The 17,486-nt window shown below is 54.7% G+C and overlaps 1 protein-coding gene across 1 annotated transcript in view; it reads left to right on the forward strand.

Moving 5' to 3' along the window:
* The window catches only part of KCNK9 (potassium two pore domain channel subfamily K member 9), an 80,146-nt gene extending 68,072 nt beyond the window's left edge, over positions 1 to 12,074 (forward strand). Inside the window, exon 2 of the mRNA XM_045978348.1 lies at positions 5,234 to 12,074. Within this exon, the coding sequence (XP_045834304.1) occupies positions 5,234 to 6,075 (842 nt within the window). The 3' untranslated portion in view covers positions 6,076 to 12,074. The remainder of the gene's footprint in view (positions 1 to 5,233) is intronic.
* Positions 12,075 to 17,486: the final 5,412 nt, after the last annotated feature.

The raw sequence follows: 17,486 nt of genomic DNA on the forward strand, positions 1-17,486 counted from the left end.
GAGTTTGACTCAGATCTGCGTCCTTATCAGCTCTGGTGTGGGGCCAGGAACCCATGAGCATCTCTAGGGCGGGGCCTTCACTTGACCCAGTGGCACTCCAGTCCCTCCCGGCCAGCCCCACAGCCCTGTGCAAATGCTGCTGGGAGGATGGATGGGGGCCAGAGTCTGCCAGGGCTTGGGAGGCTGGGGTGACACCCCGCGCTCAGGGATGAGGGAGGCAGGCTGGCAAAGGTGGGATGATGGGGCAGCCCCTCAGACAGACTCCTGGGTGCTTCGTCTGAGCTCCCGTGTCCATGTTGGGGAGCGTGGTGTTGGGGTGCAGCACTGAGGGCTGCTTTTCAGACTGTCCGTGCAGTCACCGTCCTGGTCAGCGGTCCCCATCCGTGGGGACCTGGCCCCCTGTGGCCACCCAAGCAGCCTATCAGGCCAGCACTGGGGGCCATGAGCAAGTCTGTCTGTGACCCTGCACACGCAGAAAAATCAGCAGGGAGCGGGGGAGGGGACACAGCTTGGTGTAGATGGACGCTGTGAGCTGTTGCGTCCCCTGGGTGCAGGGAGCTTTGCACACGGTGGCCCAGCTGCTGGGGCGTAGGGGTGATGCTCGTGCTGGTCAGTGCTGGTTGCCTGCAGGGCTGCCAGGCCCAGGGCTGGGGAAGGACGGGCCCAGCCCCTGCAGGGTGACTACAAGCTGTTCTCCTCTCTCTTTCTCAGCCTCATCCCCCACATCCAGCCTGTGAATTGAGGGACACGGCCGAGGTCACACGGCAGCAGTCCAGAGGCCTCCATCTGGGATGATGTGGTTTCTGTAGCTCTTCTGTGCCCGGTGCATGCCTTCTGAACGCTGTGTAAATCATGGTTAGACATTGCTTTGCCAAAAGGGTGAATTACTCATTTGCAGTGGTGGAAGGACCAGCAGTCTTGTCCTGGGTGGGATTCCTGAGGTTACGTTGCCTGTAGGGCTCGGAGGTGGAGGAAGAACTTGCTCTGGTGCCTGGGGGCGGGGGGGGGGGGTGGAGACTTAGTGGGAAGACTGGAATGGGGATGTAGCTATAGCTCCTGGGCTCCCAGGACTGGTCCTAAGCGGGGTTTGGGGATAGAGATGATCAAGAACAGGCAGGTCCGCCTGGGGGTCCTCTGTGGCCTTGACACCCACGCCCTCAGCCTCTAAGGCCCACTCGTCCTGGGCACTGGGAGGGCCTTCATCATGGGCTGGCTGGCTGGAGGCCCTTGGGAAGATTTGAGGGCAAAGGAGTCCTTGTGGATCCCCTGTGACAAGCACAGGGCCTGGGACACAGTCAGCGGTCTAGACACGTCTGAATGGAAAACGTCGGAACAGATGAATACAGCTCCCAGCCCAGGGCGGCCAGAGTGCGTCCATCCAACCATTCGCAGACGAACAGCCTCATCTTTTCAGGACCTGTGAGAACACTGGAGATCTGTACCCTGCTGTCCTCTGGGGAAGGAGAGGCAGTCCTCCTGGTGTCTGGGGTGGGTACATTTTGCAGCTCTCCTCTGACCCCCGTACCTTGTAGGCAGGATGTACGCTCGTGGATGGTAAGTATGTACCAGCATTCCCTGCAGTTCACACGTCAGTGTGCACACCCTGTGCCTCGAGTGTCGTCCGCGTGCATACACACACGTACTACGTGCACGCCGTCCGTCCACGAAGGTCGGTGCGCTGTGGCTGTATTGTGTATGCGGTTTAGGTATTGGTGTAATGCTCATGGTGTGTGTGCCTGTATGTTCCCGGTGCGTGTGTCCCTCTACCCGCTCATATACTGTTAAGTTCCGAGGGCACGCGTATATATTCTGTAGGAAGTACCCATAGACGCGCTGTCCGTGTGTTGCACAGTTTAGGCATACTCTGTGCGTACATGTGATGGTGTAGACCCGTCCACACGCTGTGCCTGCCGCGTTGTATCCGAGCAGAGACGGTGAGCAGATTCAGTGCAGGATACACGGAGGGCATCCATCAGGGCCTTTGCAGGAAGTAGCACTCTCAATCTGAGAAATCAGCAGGCTATTTATAGACTCTTCTGGAAAGTGTGGGTCTGGTGGAGGGAAAGCAACCCGAGGGGGTGTGGCATTCTGGATGAGCGACGATGCAGAGCTGTCTCTGTGTCTGGGGACAGTCACTGGAACTGTGGACAGCAGCTGTGAGCCTGCTGGCAGCGGTGGCTTGTCACCAAGGTCCTCACCTTCCTCCCTTCCTCTGACCTCCTGACCAACTAACTGGAAACCAGAGAGCAGGGAGGAGGTGGGTGCATCCGGATGGGGACGTCCTGCCTGGCTGTCTCTTTCTGGGAGCATCGCACACTTAGCAACTGGTCTGCCATTGTGGTGAGAATGCTCCTGGGCCCAAACCACAGGACCTTAGAGGTATTCATGTGGAAGGCCCAGAACTTTGGGGTGTTCACCTCCCACGTTCTGTCACGCACACACCTCACTAAGGCATGACCCCACTGTAATGGAGCAGTGAGATATACCACGGGGCATCAGAACGACGGAGTCCATTCATTCTGCAGGAGGACAGATGGCAGGCGACCAACACAGGGTTTACAGACATACCACTGTCCAACCATGGGAAGGAAACTGCTTCTGAACATCACTACTGGCAGGAATGGGTAGGGTCTGGGCACCCCATGTGCAGTTTTTGACCTGGTCAATGCCGTGTTGGTTTCCTCTAGAAAATGTATCCCATCTGGAGCCGCTAGCTAATATTACCACCTTAGTCAGTTTCCAACCACCTGCCGTTTTCCACCCTCCACCTGGCTTTTGTATGAGCTATGCAGGTGAGCTCTCTGGAGATACAGTGGGATTCCCACCCCTGCATTTTGTATAAATATAAACCCTCTTGTTTACCAAGATGTGCTTCTTTCTTTCCTGAAGACCTAAGCCTCCATCTGGTATCATTTCCCTCTAGGAAGAAGAACTTCCTTCGGTAATTATTCTGTGCAGATCTACTGGTAACAAGTTTTCTTGAATGTAAAAATGTATTTTGACTTCATTCTTAAAGGATATTTCCTGTGGATGGACAAGTCCAGGTTAACAGTCTTTTTTTTTTTTTTTTTTAAAGCTCCTTGAAGATGTTATTCTACCATTTCCTGGCCCCCCTTGTTTAGGATTAGAAGGAAGCGGTATTCAAATTGTTCTCCAGGTGATACTTTGTTTCTCTTTGGCTGCCTTCAGGATCTCTCGTTGGTTTTCAGCAGTTTGACTCTGATGTGTGGTTTTGTGTTTATCCTACTTGGAGTTCACTGGGCTTCTTGAATCTGTAAATCTGTGTCTTTCACCAAATTTGGTTAATTTTGGCTATTCAAATTTCTTTGGTCTTTTCTCTTTTCCTTCTGGGATGCCTTTTGATGCTCTCCTGAAGGTATCTGAGGCTCTCAGAATTTATGATAACCTGTATTGTTCTCTGTTCTTCAGCTTGGACTTCTATTGCTATGTTAGTCGCTCTCCCCATTACCTTTCTGTTTCCCCCTTCTATCCTTTCTGGCCTGACTCCAACTTCATTTTTCCTTTTTTGCAAGGACTATGGGGTTTTTGAGGGGCTGGAGGTCAGTACTGGCTCAGGCGGATTGAGGATCAGAGAAGATGAAGAGAAGGCATCTTGGAGACAAACAAATGATGTCATCTCTTTAGTAAGAGTATGGATCCTGGGGCAGGTAGGACATGGCACAAATTCCTGCTAGGGAAGGGACAGACAGACCATAAGTGATAAAGACTTGGTAGAGAGGCGTGGCCTTGGGCAGTCAGATGAAGTTTCCTGTGGGAGACTGTAGGGACCAACCAGACCCCAAGACCTCCACCCCCCTTCCCACTGAGTACCAGGCCCTGGACTAGGTGCGGTCTGACTCAGCAGATCTGCACAACCCCACCTGGGAATTATTAGTCCATGTAATGGAAACTAGGGTTGGAAGAGGTGGTCTGGTGTCCAAGATAATACAGCTGGTTAAAGGACTAGGAGCCTGTGAGCATATGGCCTAGGGTAACGGCAGGGAAGCCTTTCTTGATGGGGCAGGATTTGAGATGTTGGAAGGCCATGTTCATCCTCCAAGCTCTCAGTCCAAATACTGCCTGTGATTTGAGGTCCGGTTCCTTCCTTCCTTCCTTCCTTTCTCTTTCTGGGCAGTATTAGTCCCAGAACTTGAACTAGAGTTTACTGAGTCTCATATTCTTCCAGCCATGTTGTACAGACCCTATCCTGGCTCTGATATTATTACTAAGTAGCTGAAGGACTTCTGGGGGGTAACTGCACCCATCTAGCACCTCATCCTCATTCTGAATGGGCAGGAATACGGACTCAACTTTGCACAGTTGACATAGGGGATTAATGAAGTGATGTGCTTCGAAGTTTCATGAAGAATTTCAAAAGCACTTACACCTGTGTGGTTCTTAGAGGATTACTTGTTCCCTCTTTCCTAAGAAACCCAGATTGGCACAGTGGTGCAACTGTGTTCCTTCATTTATTAAAGAAATAATCTACATGCTACCTGTTACTCCAGGTGTGGGGGAATCCAGCAGTGAACAAAACAGATACAAGTCTTTGACCTCATGGTGTTTATATGACATACTCTGTAGTTACTCCTCTTGATTCAGAATCTCTGCTTCTAAGCCTCATTCTTGGTGCTTGAAAACTCTGGGTTCAAATCCCAGCTCTGAAGGACTCAAGTTATCCTACTATTGAGTAACTAACTCAGTTTTCTTGTTGTTGGCGTCAGACCCATTATGCCTCCTTTGTAGGGTTGTTAGGAGGTCAAAATAAGGCCCTGTGGGACCAGGACCCCACACAGAGCCTGGTATGCAATAGTAATGTCCATCCACGGTGGACATATTTAATTTTCTCCCTTGGACTCTACTTTTGTGGCTTATTAGTGAGTATGCTGCTTTTCCTTTTAAAACCTTTTGTTTTGCTCTGGGAGGAATGTGCCGATCCTCTGATCTGAACTGCCCCAAATGAAATGCCCCAGAGCACCCCTCCCATCCCTAAACTGCCTTGTTCTTCTCTTCCCTCCTTCCAGGATATGGGCAGTCCCCGATGCCATCCCCATGGAAGCGCCCCGGCCCCTTTCCCACCCCAGCCTCCCTCCCTTGTCCTCCCCTTTCTCTCCCTCCCAGCTCACCCTCATGCCCAAGCTCCTCCCTCCTGCGGAAATGCCAAGTGCGACCGCAGCGCGCGCCTCCCGGAGCGCTCCTCACTCCTTCTCCGTTTCTCTCCCCCTCCCCTCAGGTTACGGGCACGCGGCCCCCGGCACCGACGCGGGCAAGGCCTTCTGCATGTTCTACGCGGTGCTGGGCATCCCGCTGACGCTGGTCATGTTCCAGAGCCTGGGCGAGCGGATGAACACCTTTGTGCGCTACCTGCTGAAACGCATCAAGCGGTGCTGTGGCATGCGCAGCACGGAGGTGTCCATGGAGAACATGGTGACCGTGGGCTTCTTCTCCTGCATGGGGACGCTGTGCATCGGCGCGGCCGCCTTCTCCCAGTGCGAGGAGTGGAGCTTCTTCCACGCCTACTACTACTGCTTCATCACGCTGACCACCATCGGGTTCGGGGACTACGTGGCCCTGCAGACCAAGGGCGCCCTGCAGAAGAAGCCGCTCTACGTGGCCTTTAGCTTTATGTACATCCTGGTGGGGCTGACGGTCATCGGGGCCTTCCTCAACCTGGTGGTCCTCAGGTTCTTGACCATGAACAGCGAGGACGAGCGGCGGGACGCCGAGGAGAGGGCGTCGCTGGCCGGGACGCGCAACAGCATGGTCATCCACATCCCCGAGGACGCGCGGCCCGGCCGGCCCCGCTGCAAGGCCGACGCGCCGGACCTGCCGTCCGTGTGCTCCTGCACCTGCTACCGGCCGCAGGACCACGGCGGCCGCGCGGCCGCGCAGCACAACTCCTTCAGCGCCAAGCTCGCGCCCCACTACTTCCGCTCCATCTCCTACAAGATCGAGGAGATCTCGCCAAGCACACTGAGAAACAGCCTCTTCCCCTCCCCCATCAGCTCCATCTCCCCCGGGTTACATAGCTTTAGCGACAACCACAGGCTGATGCGGCGGCGGAAGTCCGTTTAGGGTGCGGGGCGGGCGGCGCAGGCAGAAGCGGTCGCTCGTCCGACTTGACCTCGAGCTCCACCGGCCCACCTCGTCCGTTCCTTCGTATTTATTATCAGTATCCTTTACCGTTGTCCTCGTTCTCTGTGTTACTTTCTCTCCTTCCCTTTTCCGTGCTTCCGCCCCGCTCCCCCAGGACTCCCCCCTCTCCCCCCGACCTGCTCCCCGACCTCCCCGCGAGAGACAGAGCTGGCCCAAGGGAAGAGAAAGGCCCGTCCTCCTCTGAAACTCGCGTCTGAGCATGAAGCATGGATTTCTTCCTTCCTTCCCAGCGAAGTATGCCTTACACTTCTCCGCAGCCTGCCCCATCTCTGGGGTGGCTTTCCCAGGACAGGGGTGAGACCAAGACCACCAGGCAGAGCTGAGAGGATACCCAACCCAAAGTTGCACACCAGGCTGCCAGCCCGCGATGCCCACCCACGTGCCGTCTGACCCAAGTCCTCTGCGTCCTCCTCCCCCAGCGGTGGGTGGTTGTGGGTGTGTGCGTGTGCGGACTACGTGCGAGTGAGGGCGTGCACACGCCTGTGTGCTTCTTTCTGCGTGTGTGTGTGTGTGCGCGCGCTCTGCGTGGCAAAACGGAAAGTTTTAGGTATTCACAGATTTCTTTCTCCGTGACACAATTCTGTTAATAACCTGCTTTCAGCAGCTTCCAAACAAAACGGGGAAACCAAACCCATGGGGTTTTTGATTTATCATTCTGCCAAATCAAGCATGTTCCATGAGTGGTCTTTCTCCCAGACGTATCATGACCATATTTTTTAAATGCTACGTTCTAAATTATATTAAACTTGTTTTTAAGGGGACGGGCGGGAAAGAAGACGTGGCTCCTCTTTGCTTGCCAGTGCAGAAATTTTTAGAAGCATGCACTTTGTTCAACTGGTATGCGTTATCCACGCAAGACAACAGAACTAACAATGAGCAGTCCAAAGCCAGTAATAATATTACTTTATTAAAGGCATCTCTATCGCTTGCTGCCCCAACGATTTACCGTGCGCCTGGGAGTGTCAGGGGAACCTGGAAAATTGTTGGAGCCACAGAATGTTCTGTTATTTCCCTCTTATTTATAGGAGGGCGGCGGCCATGGTGGGGGGTTTGACATCTACCTGCGTAAGTGAGGATTCTAGTGTGGGATGCTTGGATGAGAATGGGTATCAGATGGATGTGGTTTATTTTCTTAATAAAAAAAAACTGACAGGGCATTCCTTGTTTAAAATATATATATATATGTATTTCGAGAAAGACAGTCTCTAATTGCATTTGATTTGTAAATAAGGGCAACAAGTCTGTGTTGGTCTCAGGAAGTGTTTAGAGGCAAAGGAGCGGTGTCTTGGCCTGCTGGGAACTTGTCAGTCTCAGGGGACAGTTTTCCTGAGTAGTGGAGAAATTCCTCCCCATTGCCCCCTTGGACAACCCCAAGGGAAGGCCTGTTAATCTCCTAGGCTATAGAATAGGGTACACTGGGGGCCTCGTCGATGACAGGAAGAAAGAAAGATCTGGAAACTAAATTCACAGAGGTGACTTTCACTTCCCTTGACGCCCCCCACCCCCGCCATTTCTAGAAGCCACCCGTCTTCCCATGCCTTTTTCATAAACCGAACGTCCGTGGCTCTTGGATAGAAACAGGTTTTGGCTTTGGCCCAGAAGGAGCAGTGGGAGCCCCCACGGGAATCTCCCAGAATGGAGGGTCTGCTCCCTTGAAAGGGACCGTCAAGATTCCTGAAAGAAAAAGGCACCAAATGCCACAGGCCCCCGGGCCCCAAGCGTTTGGGCCATTGGACTGAAACACAGCCGTCCAGATTCCTCCAAAGTGGAGGGCCCTGTAAGGTGTGTGGGCCCCGGGCCTGTGGAAGTGGGGGCTGGTCTGCGAAGCACCATTCTCAACCTTCGAGGTTGTCTGGAGTCACTCATTTTTAAATATATATATATATATATTTTTTTTTTTCATTTTTAAGGCTCTATAATCTGTCCCTTGGGAGAAATTTCTTTTTTTTTTCTTTTTTCTTTTTTCTTTTTTTTTTTTTGCGGGGTGTCATAGGTACGAAACCAGTGGATCTTTTTTTTAAATTTTTTATTTTTTTAGTGTAACAGTATTCATTGTTTTTGCACAACACCCAGTGCTCTATGCAAAACATGCCCTCCCTATTACCCACCACCTGTTCCCCCAACCTCCCACCCCTGACCCTTCAAAACCCTCAGGTTGTTTTTCAGAGTCCATAGTCTCTTATAAAACCAGTGGATCTTTGCAGAATGTCTCATGCTTTGGAGGAGAGTGCTGGGAAGCCGTGTGGGGTTGCTCGTGAAAACCTTTGCAAGGTTTGTCCTCAACTGGGGTGTATGATCACCTTCGATCTGTAAGGGCAAGTGAGGTACGAGAGGCTGAGAGGTTTGCTCAGAGCCGGTCCTGGTCTAAGCCGCCCTCCGAGGCGGGCACCTGCTTCTCTCTGTCCACGGGCAGAAGCCCCAGGCCTCTGGGGTCAGCCCTTCGTTCAGGGCCAATTCCTTGATGAAAATATCTGTTTAAAGTGGTCTTGTCCTGTTTAAATGCTTCTGGCGGCAGGGAGATCCTCCTTTCCTGGGGAAATGGAGAAGACATTCCATATTCTGTATTTCCACAGACCGGACTGTTCCGTGTAGCTTTAAGGGATGCAGGCTGAAGTTTTGTCTGTTCGGTGGTGACCATTCACTTAAGCATTGGAAGCAAGGTGGACTCAGTCTGGCCTCCACCCCCTCCTAGTTCTCAGTCCTGGGCTACGGCTCAGCCCTCTGAAGGGCCATCAGGGAGTCCCCTCTTCCAAAGTTAAATATCCTTGTTCACGCTTGGAGTACTCAGGGCACAGTGGGGCAGCTTGGTTTGCGTCCTTTTCGATGTGCATCTTTTTCTCAGATGGCCTGGTGTGGGCTCTGGCTGAGGAGCCCTCCATGCACACCAGTGAGGTGCTTTTACAGGGGACTGGGTCAGGGGCCTCCAGGGACCTTCCCTCCTGATAAAATGGGGCTGGAGCATCTCCATCTGGAGAGCTTGGCCGCCTGAGATGGCCCGGTCAGCAGCAGGATCTTCAAAAGCCAACAGGCTGCTTGGTCTGGGGCACCTCACCGAGCTCCCTCATCTTCAGAGGAGGAAACTGAGGACCCGGAAGAGGGAACCAGCAGCTCAGATCAGCTGGCCAGCCCCTTGGTCTTCCCAGGCATCTCTCCTCTTGCTGTCTTCGCGGCTGCTGGATCACTGCTGTTGCTTATACCTCAAAGGTCCCTCTGCGCCTCGGGCCAAGTCTGTTCCTCCCTCCCGCCGCGGGCGACTTCTTTCCTAAGTCTGGCTTCTCGGCCCATCCTTCCAGGTGGCAGTGCCCGCTCAGCCAGAGGAGAAGACACACGAGGCTGTTTGGAGACAGGTTTCTGCTTCCTTCAGGACGAACTGAGGCAGGGCCACGTTCCCCCAGAATTGCAGAGCGCTAGCTGGCCACCCAGTTCTAGAGGTTGGGTCTAGGAAATGTGCCTCGTGGGTCCTTAAAGAGCTTCGGACTTGCTTGAATGGCTTTCCAGCCGAGGATTCTCCATCCGTCTGCTCCACCAAAGACAGGAGGAAGGCGGGTCGTGCGCAGTGCAGGTCTGGGCGCCTCCAAGAGACTTCCCCGTTTTGCTCTTGACCACACCCACGCCGGGAGGAAGATGCTGTCATGCCGCAAGACCGTTAGACTCTTATTTACCTGGGGTGAACCCATGGTCCAGGTTTTGAGATGCCTGCTTAGCGCCAGAGCTGGGATCAGGTCTCTTCTTTCCAGCCACAGCACTCTGGTCCTGAAACCTGGGCAGCAGACCCTTGAGCACTATGGGCTGCCTGGGGCTCCCTGAGCATCTGTCATGCCCCTGCTGTGCGTCACTGACCCGCCCTCGGGCACGATCTCAGCAGGTCATTTGCGGTCCAGAAATCCAGAGAGGAAGTACCTGGGCCCACCCTGCTGCCCGAGAGGCCCGCCTTTGCAGGGGCTCCAGCCCCGTCTCTAAGAAGGAGAGAGTGACTGCAGGACTTGGCTGACCGCTTCTTCCCTGCACACGGGGCCGTATGCGGGGGAACGTCTGGACAGTAACTCGGAGGCCCGCCAGAGAAATCTAGGAGGTCCCTTTCCTATGCCCCACCTCGATCGGAAAGCCTTGTGGATTTCTGATTCGTGGCAGGGATCAGCAGCAGCTGGAAGCTGGAGGGAACAGGGTAGGGGCATGCGTGGTCTCTGTGCGTGGAGCCAGAGAGGGAGGTAGGACAGCAAAGGACAATCAGAGAAGAGCCACCCGCCACTGAGGTCTGTGGCCCCATCTCTTTCTATGGTGTCTAAAAACAGTCGGGCCTCATTAGCATCCACGGAGGTTTAAGGCCTAAGGCCTGTGCCAGAATGTGTCCCTTCTGGTTGTGTGATAAGATGCCATTCCCTCAAGCGCCCTCGTGCATGTGGGTTCACTCCTGAAGGGGGAGGGGGTCAGACTGGGGGCCTATCCCGTGCGGACCTGCTGCTGGGGCTCCAACGTCAGTTTCTTCCAGCGTCGTGGCTTGTCTGGGACCCCGGATACATCCCGGGTGGGGAAGGTGTGGCGGGGAGGAGCCCACACTTCCTGCTTCACTGGGTCCCTGGAAGTCACGTCACCTCCGTGGGCCTCTGCTGCTGTCCCGCAACACAGTGGGATGGAGCCGGTGCGTCCTAAACCCGGACCACCTGTGCCACAGAATGAATCTGACCCATGAAGGCATTTGGCCTGGATGTTCCGGTCGGTGGGCACATTGGAAGGTTGGGACACCAAAAAGAATACGAGAGACCATGTTGTCTGGCAGGGTGCTGGGGAGACGGTGCCACTGCTTGTCCCCTCCCGAGAGTAGAATGCCATCACACGAGCCAGGCCCCATGAATCCCAGGTCCCCCCAAACCCTGGGCGTAAGGCCGTTTGATGTGGCTCTTTCTTGACCACACCTTGGTAGACGGTGCTGTTTTGGGGGAAAATCTGTTTCCATGTGATTCTCCCACAAATCCCAAATTTGTTTGGAAAATTCCAGATTAAAGAAGCGTGTGCGCGGCTGCGTACGCGGACCGCCCAGACCCGCCAGCCTGCAGAGTCTTACGACCGTCGCTCAACCCTCTCCTACCCCCATCCCGCCGTATGTGGAGGAGGAAGTGGGGTCTGCAACGTTTAGGTGGTCATCCTCCCCCACAAAAGATGTGGGAACAAGAGTGTTCTCCTGGAGAACAGTGCCCCTAGTATCCTAGGATACTTAGCCTTCGTGCAATATTATTATCTAAAATACAGTCCACATTCACATTTTCCCAATTGTCCCCAAAATGTCCCTCAGAGCTTTCTCGTGAATCCGAGAGACAAGGTCACATCCCACATTGCCTGCTGGTTGCCCCAGATTATCCCAATCCAGGGCGTTCTTCCTCCCCATTTTTGTCTTCCGTGATGTTGCCCTTCTGAGGAGCCTGGGCCCATTGTCTTGGGGGATGCCCCATGATCTGCCGCTGTCTCCTGCTTTCCCTTGTTTGGGAAATTTTGGGAAGACGACGACATTGCTGCGTCACGTCGCCATGATGAACGCCTTTGATATGTCCGGCTCTCTCGAGAACTCTGTGATTACCTCTCTCATTGGAGATAAACAAGTCACATGGAATGTTGCTCTCCTCTGTTGGAGAAACCAGTGGAAGCTTCTAGAGAGGTGTCCGCCAGTCCCCGGATGCGGGGTCTCATTCCCAAGCCGAACACCACTCTGCTCCTTCTGACCCCTGACATGGATCTCTCTGCTGTGCGAGCACCAGCGATCTTTACCCTAAACACCTGTGGGAGAGATCCAGCTAGAAAAAGACAGCCCAGAGACGGGCTTCCATCGGCTACAAAGCCGGCTAGCAGGTGTAACCCAGTAGGATCCTCGTAAGGATCCCTGGGCACCCAGAAGCCACTCAGGTGGGTGGTAACGATCACGGAGCCTGTCCCTAGCACGAACGATCACGGAGCCTGTCCTAGCACGAACGATCACGGAGCCTGTCCTAGCACGAACGATCACGGAGCCTGTCCTAGCACGAACGATCACGGAGCCTGTCCTAGCACGAACGATCACGGAGCCGTTCTGGCTGCTGTGGTGCTCTCGGCCATCGAGGACTGTAATCGGGACCTCTGTCTTGGAGATCTTTGCATTGGCAAGCTCTGTAGCATGGATTTTTAGTGTTGATCACATGAAGCGGTCTACCTGCTGTGGCTAAGTAACCTTTTGTTTGATCAAGAACATACGCCCACGCAGGTTCTCTGAGCCTTTGCCGAGGCTGTTCCTGCTACCTGGGAAGCCTCCCTGCTGTGCTCCAGCAAGGCGGTGAAGAGGGGAGCCTCCCACGAATCCTTCAGAGGCCCCTGTTGCACTCAAGGGTCCCCTCCTGGGGGAGACTCGTTCTGTCTGCCATGCAAGAACATCCTGGGAAGTCAACTCTGACGGCCTCCGCCTTGAGAGCTCTCAGGGCTGAGCAGCACCCACGGAGGGGAATAAAGACGATCAGATTTCCTGCCGCTTGCCTAAGTGGCCGTTCATCCCCGTTATCAAGGCAGATCCTAACTTCCGTGCAGACAATGGCTCCATCCCTGGAAATCGATGCCCAGCCACGTGCTGAAAATCCATCACCTGCCCTTGGCCATTCAGTGGCACCTGCCGGCCCGAGTGGCAGGTGCCACAAGCTGCCCTCAGCTGGCCATTTCCCGGGAAGCGGGTGGTTGGTGCACCTTCGGTCTCCAGAAGCACGCTTGGGACATCTCACCTTACAGTGGGGATGGGGCCCTGTTACGGGAGTGTCAGGAGCTGGATCAGAGCCACGGGAGAACCGCTAGTAGAGAGTGAGCAGCGTGGGGACACACGCAGTGACAGGGACCTCGGGCCTTGGTCCTGCACCGGCCTGGCGTGGCTCTGGGACCCTGGGGCATTGGCCAGGGCAGACCCTTCTTGCTTCAGGGAGCAGCCTCAGGGGCAGAAGCTGCTCAGGTCTGGCCCTCACAGGCGGTGGTACTTTTGCCGGTCAGAGCCTCAGTTTCCCCAGCTTTAAGTTGGAGATTAGATATAAACCACACAGAGCAGCTGTGGGAGTTGCAGGAGTGACCTTGACTGGATACCTGGTCCGTGCCAGGCGCCGTGCGGGGGTTCTCACGCAGGCCAGCTCCTGGGCTCCTACGGGTTACTCCTGGCATTGGACTTGAAATGGAAATGGAAAGGCAGTGAGGGAGCCCAGCCGGGGAGCTCAGGTAGGGCTTTGCAGAGGAAGGAGCTTTTGGAAAGCTCTGAGCGGAACCTTGAAGAAGCAAATGGGTGCTGATTTAGGCAGAGGCAGAGCCTGGGCCAAGGCCCCGAGTGTGGACATGCTGGGAGCAGAGATGACGCCCAGTGTTCTGTGGAAGCTGCCACAGAGCAGCAGCTGACGGGCAGGAGGCAGCCTCACTGCCCAGGCCCTTTGGAGCTGGTCACATCCCAAGTCGTTCAAGCCTTTCTCATGCTCAGGAGCCTTCCCTGGCTCCCCGGTGCCCACAGAGTTTTGTTTCAAGACCCTTTCCTCTCACACCTGGCGTCCATGAGGGACCTGTCCCTGCTAATGTCCGTGCTTGGGCACCCTCTTGTGACAGAGCCTCGAAGCCCTGTCGTTTAGGCGGGGTTGACGGCTGTGTTTTGTTTTTCTGAGTCTGTTGGACCTTTGCTGTAGGAGCATTTCTGGAGAAGGTCTGCTTGGTCTTTCACTTAAGCCTTTGGGGGGACTCGCCAAACAGCTCTTTGTCCCGTTTCTCCCCTGGAGTCGGAGCCGCCTGTGGCTGTGGTGCTGAGGGCAGGGTCCATCAAGTAGGCGTGTCAGAAGGGGCAGGGGCGTCTGCTGTTGTGGTGAGCGCTGGTGGCTCAGGTCTGTTCTTTGGACCGTTCTTCCTCCTGGTGTGTCTAGGGTATGCACCGGGACGTGCGGGCAAGTGGCATCCTGGTATGGAGCCCTCCTTCCCCCGGCAATGCAGTGTGCACTTTGGTTTTGACTTGAGGCCCCTGGGAAATGGAGGCTGAGGGGCACCGGCTGGGTGGAAGGAAGTCTGGCCCAGAAAACGTGGGCTGAGCCAGGGTTCAGACCTTGACTTTGGGATTTGCTGTGTGACCCAGGGCAAGTCACGACACTTCTCTGGGCCTGAGTTTCTGCTTTTTCTAGACTAAGGGGTTTGCTAAGGTCCTAAATATCCTGCCCCCGCCCCATGTCTGCCTTACTCGGTTTGCCCCCAGCTCCAGCCTGCGGAGGGCCGGCTGGGCTGCCGTCAGCGGGCTTCTGGACGTTTTCACCAAACACCCTCCCTTGCAGGCGATGCTCTCCCAGTCAGTGTTGTTGTCGTCGTTTTACCGGGATATGGATCTTTAATTCACCAACAGCTCCTTGCAGGTGTGTCTCGGCTCTGTTTCCTCGACTGTGCAAGGCTCCCTGCTTGCACAAGGTGCGTGTTCTACTGAGAGCGAGCCGGAGCCCAGGGGACTCTGGGCTCCTGTGTCCGCAGCACTCACCGAACTTCCGAGGAGATGGGTGGCCCCCAGGATCGGCCTTCCCATCAGTCCTGAAAGCCCGGTCCCGCCCTCCATCCACCTCCACTCTTCACTTGCTGAAGGCTCAGCCCACCCTTACGTCACGGTTCTCTTTGCTTCCGGGAGGCTGCGTCCCCCACCCACGGAAGCCGCTGGCTCAGCACAGGGCCTCGTGGCAGGCCCCACCTGACTCAGGTCAACTGTATTTGCTCCGCTGGGAGCACGAGGGCTCGTGGCACTGACTTCGAGTGCTCCTGCTGGGCAGGGGTGGAGCTACCAGACATAGGGGCATCGTTGGAAGGGGTCCGGCCCCGAGTGCACATTTCTTCTTCCCCAGGCTCGGTGCTCAGGCTCACAGGGGGCTGGGTCCCCCTGCTCGCCCTAAGAAAGGGACACAGGGGACTGCCCCAGGGCGAGGCAGAAGGGGGTGTCAGTTCCAGGTGAATGGGGAGGCTTCATGGGACGGGAGAAATTTCCAGGCCCTCGGGAAGAGTATTTGCTGACTCTCCCAGTTCCTTTAAAAGCCCAGCTCGGTGCCGGTCACCAGGGACGAAAGCCTGAGAGGAAAGCTGGGCTCTGACCAAGTGTGTGATTGTTCTTATCAGTCACGCAGAACCTGGGCCTCGGGTGTCTGTTCTTAGCAGCGGCGGCCCCAGAGGGAAGGGCCCAGGCCAGCAGTGTGAGTTCTGTGCTGTGGACAGCGGGCTGGCGGGCCCAGGCAGGACGCAGTGTGAATCCCGGTGTGACTCCCAGAACAGCCACAGGGTCCCCCGGCACATGGCAAAGGGCCCAGCCGTGGGGGACGGCGGAACTGCAGTTGAACCCCTTCCTTAGTCTGCTCTGTGTCCCCTGGGGAGATCACCCTCTCTGGGAGGCAGGCCTGAGAGCGGTTTGCAGGAGGTCCTTCTGGTGGACACGTTCCCGTCTCTCTGGGCCTTTGTTTCCCCATCTGTGAAGGAAGGGTCTGGACGGGTGGGTTGTTCCAGAAGACCTGGAGGTGCAAACCCCAGTCTTGTAGATGCGGCCTAGGTTCTTTCTGAAGCTCCATGGACACACGGACATGGCCTTCCGGTCACCCGTGCCTCCTTGCCTGCTGACTGTGGGGTCCAGCACGAGTGGAATCAGGGCAGGAGGAAGGCGGGGAAGACGTGCCCAAGGGTGAGGGAACTACCTGGGGAGGCTTCCGTTCTTCATGTTTTCCTGGCACTTCTGGACCCCAGTGGCAGCCTCTCCAGAAGCCCCGGATCAGGTCCGCGGAAGCCTTGAGCCTCCAGAGGACGGGTCTTGGTTGTGTGAATTTTAGGACTAGGGTAGAAAAAATAAAAATCCAATGAAAGGCGAAGCGTAATATTGGGAACCCAGGAAGGCAGAACCCCAGTTACCAAGATTTCTCTAGAACTCGGTGGCTCCTCGGAGACTAACACTCTCGACAAAGGCTCATTATGCATTTGCCTATGCAGCCCACACACAGCACTGTGACAGCCATTTGGGGCTGGAACGACCTCCAGAGGTCATCTTGGTCCACTCTCTGCTTTATCAGAAATCCCCGTGAAACAGAGGGGAAACTGAGGAAACGTGGAGGAGGAAAACCGGCTTACCCCGACCAGAAGGGTTGAGGCCGTGTTCTGTGCCCATGAATGTGGATGGCGGTGGTGGGGGTAGGGAGAGTGGGGAGCGTGGTTTGCAACTAAACAGCTAGACAGAGACTTCAAGGGGGAGGAGTAGGTTTTAAACCACTGATCTGGTTAACGAGGAGGAAGAATTTCTAGTCTGTTCCCAGCAGGCCAGGAGATTGCAGATGCTCCCTCTAAGATGTACAATTTTTAATGTCAGCCAAACTGTGCGTCCTTGTACCTCAAAACTTGAACAAGAAAAAAAGCATCATTTGTGACCCCACACACGGAATAGTTGAGCTTGAATTAGTTCCACACTCACGTGCATGGAAACGATGGGCGTATCCCCCTGGGGGGCACTCCATGGGGGGGGCACATGGAGACTTGGATCCTCGTGTATTCATTTGGGGTGCGTGTGTGTGTGTGCGCTGACTGGGTATCTGGGTTATTTTGGGGGGGACACTGCTGGACATTTTCATGTCTGCGTGGTAAGAGGACGTGGGTCTGGTTGTGGATGTGGTCGGAGGCCCTCCAGAGCACTCCCAGGGGAGGGGTGTTGGAAATCGGGATGTTTCTACCAGAAGCTCGGCCACATTGCGGGCGGATGGGATGGTTGGCCCCAAGCCCCTCAGCTGGGACCTGCCCTCCCACCCTGGTGGGTGTTTGGGATTGGACCCCAAGTCTCCCTGCGGTCCAGGCATCGGACCTGTGCTGGGAAACCATACCAGATTCGGCAAAAACCAGTGATTCCAACCGGACCACAGTGTACCAAATTCAAAGCAGCCTACTGTTTCCTTTTCTTGTGTTTCCCTTTTGTTGATCTTCTCTGGCCCTCTCCGCCTGTGGGGAGGGCACCTTCACAAATGGCCTTAGCATGCCGTTCTGAAGTTTAACAGAATGAGACAACCATCAGATGAAATCAGAGGTATTTATTATCACAGCTTACTGAAGAATGACAAACAAACAAAACTGTATCACCAATGTTTACAAGTCCAAGTAGACATCCAGCCCGTGTAAAATATGTAATTTATGCAAGGGATTGCATCTTTCTTTTGTAACGAATGCACTAAGGCAACCCTGTATATATTTTACAATGTCTTTACAGAAAAAAAAAAAGAATCATTTACTGTAGTGTTGTAAAATAATGCACTTTTCTAATTTTTTCATTAAAATCTCTATGGCACGTTTGCAAATGTGTCTTGGTCTTC

The sequence above is a fragment of the Meles meles genome, chromosome 1, assembly GCF_922984935.1.
Source record: "Meles meles chromosome 1, mMelMel3.1 paternal haplotype, whole genome shotgun sequence".
Classification (NCBI taxonomy): domain Eukaryota; kingdom Metazoa; phylum Chordata; class Mammalia; order Carnivora; family Mustelidae; genus Meles; species Meles meles.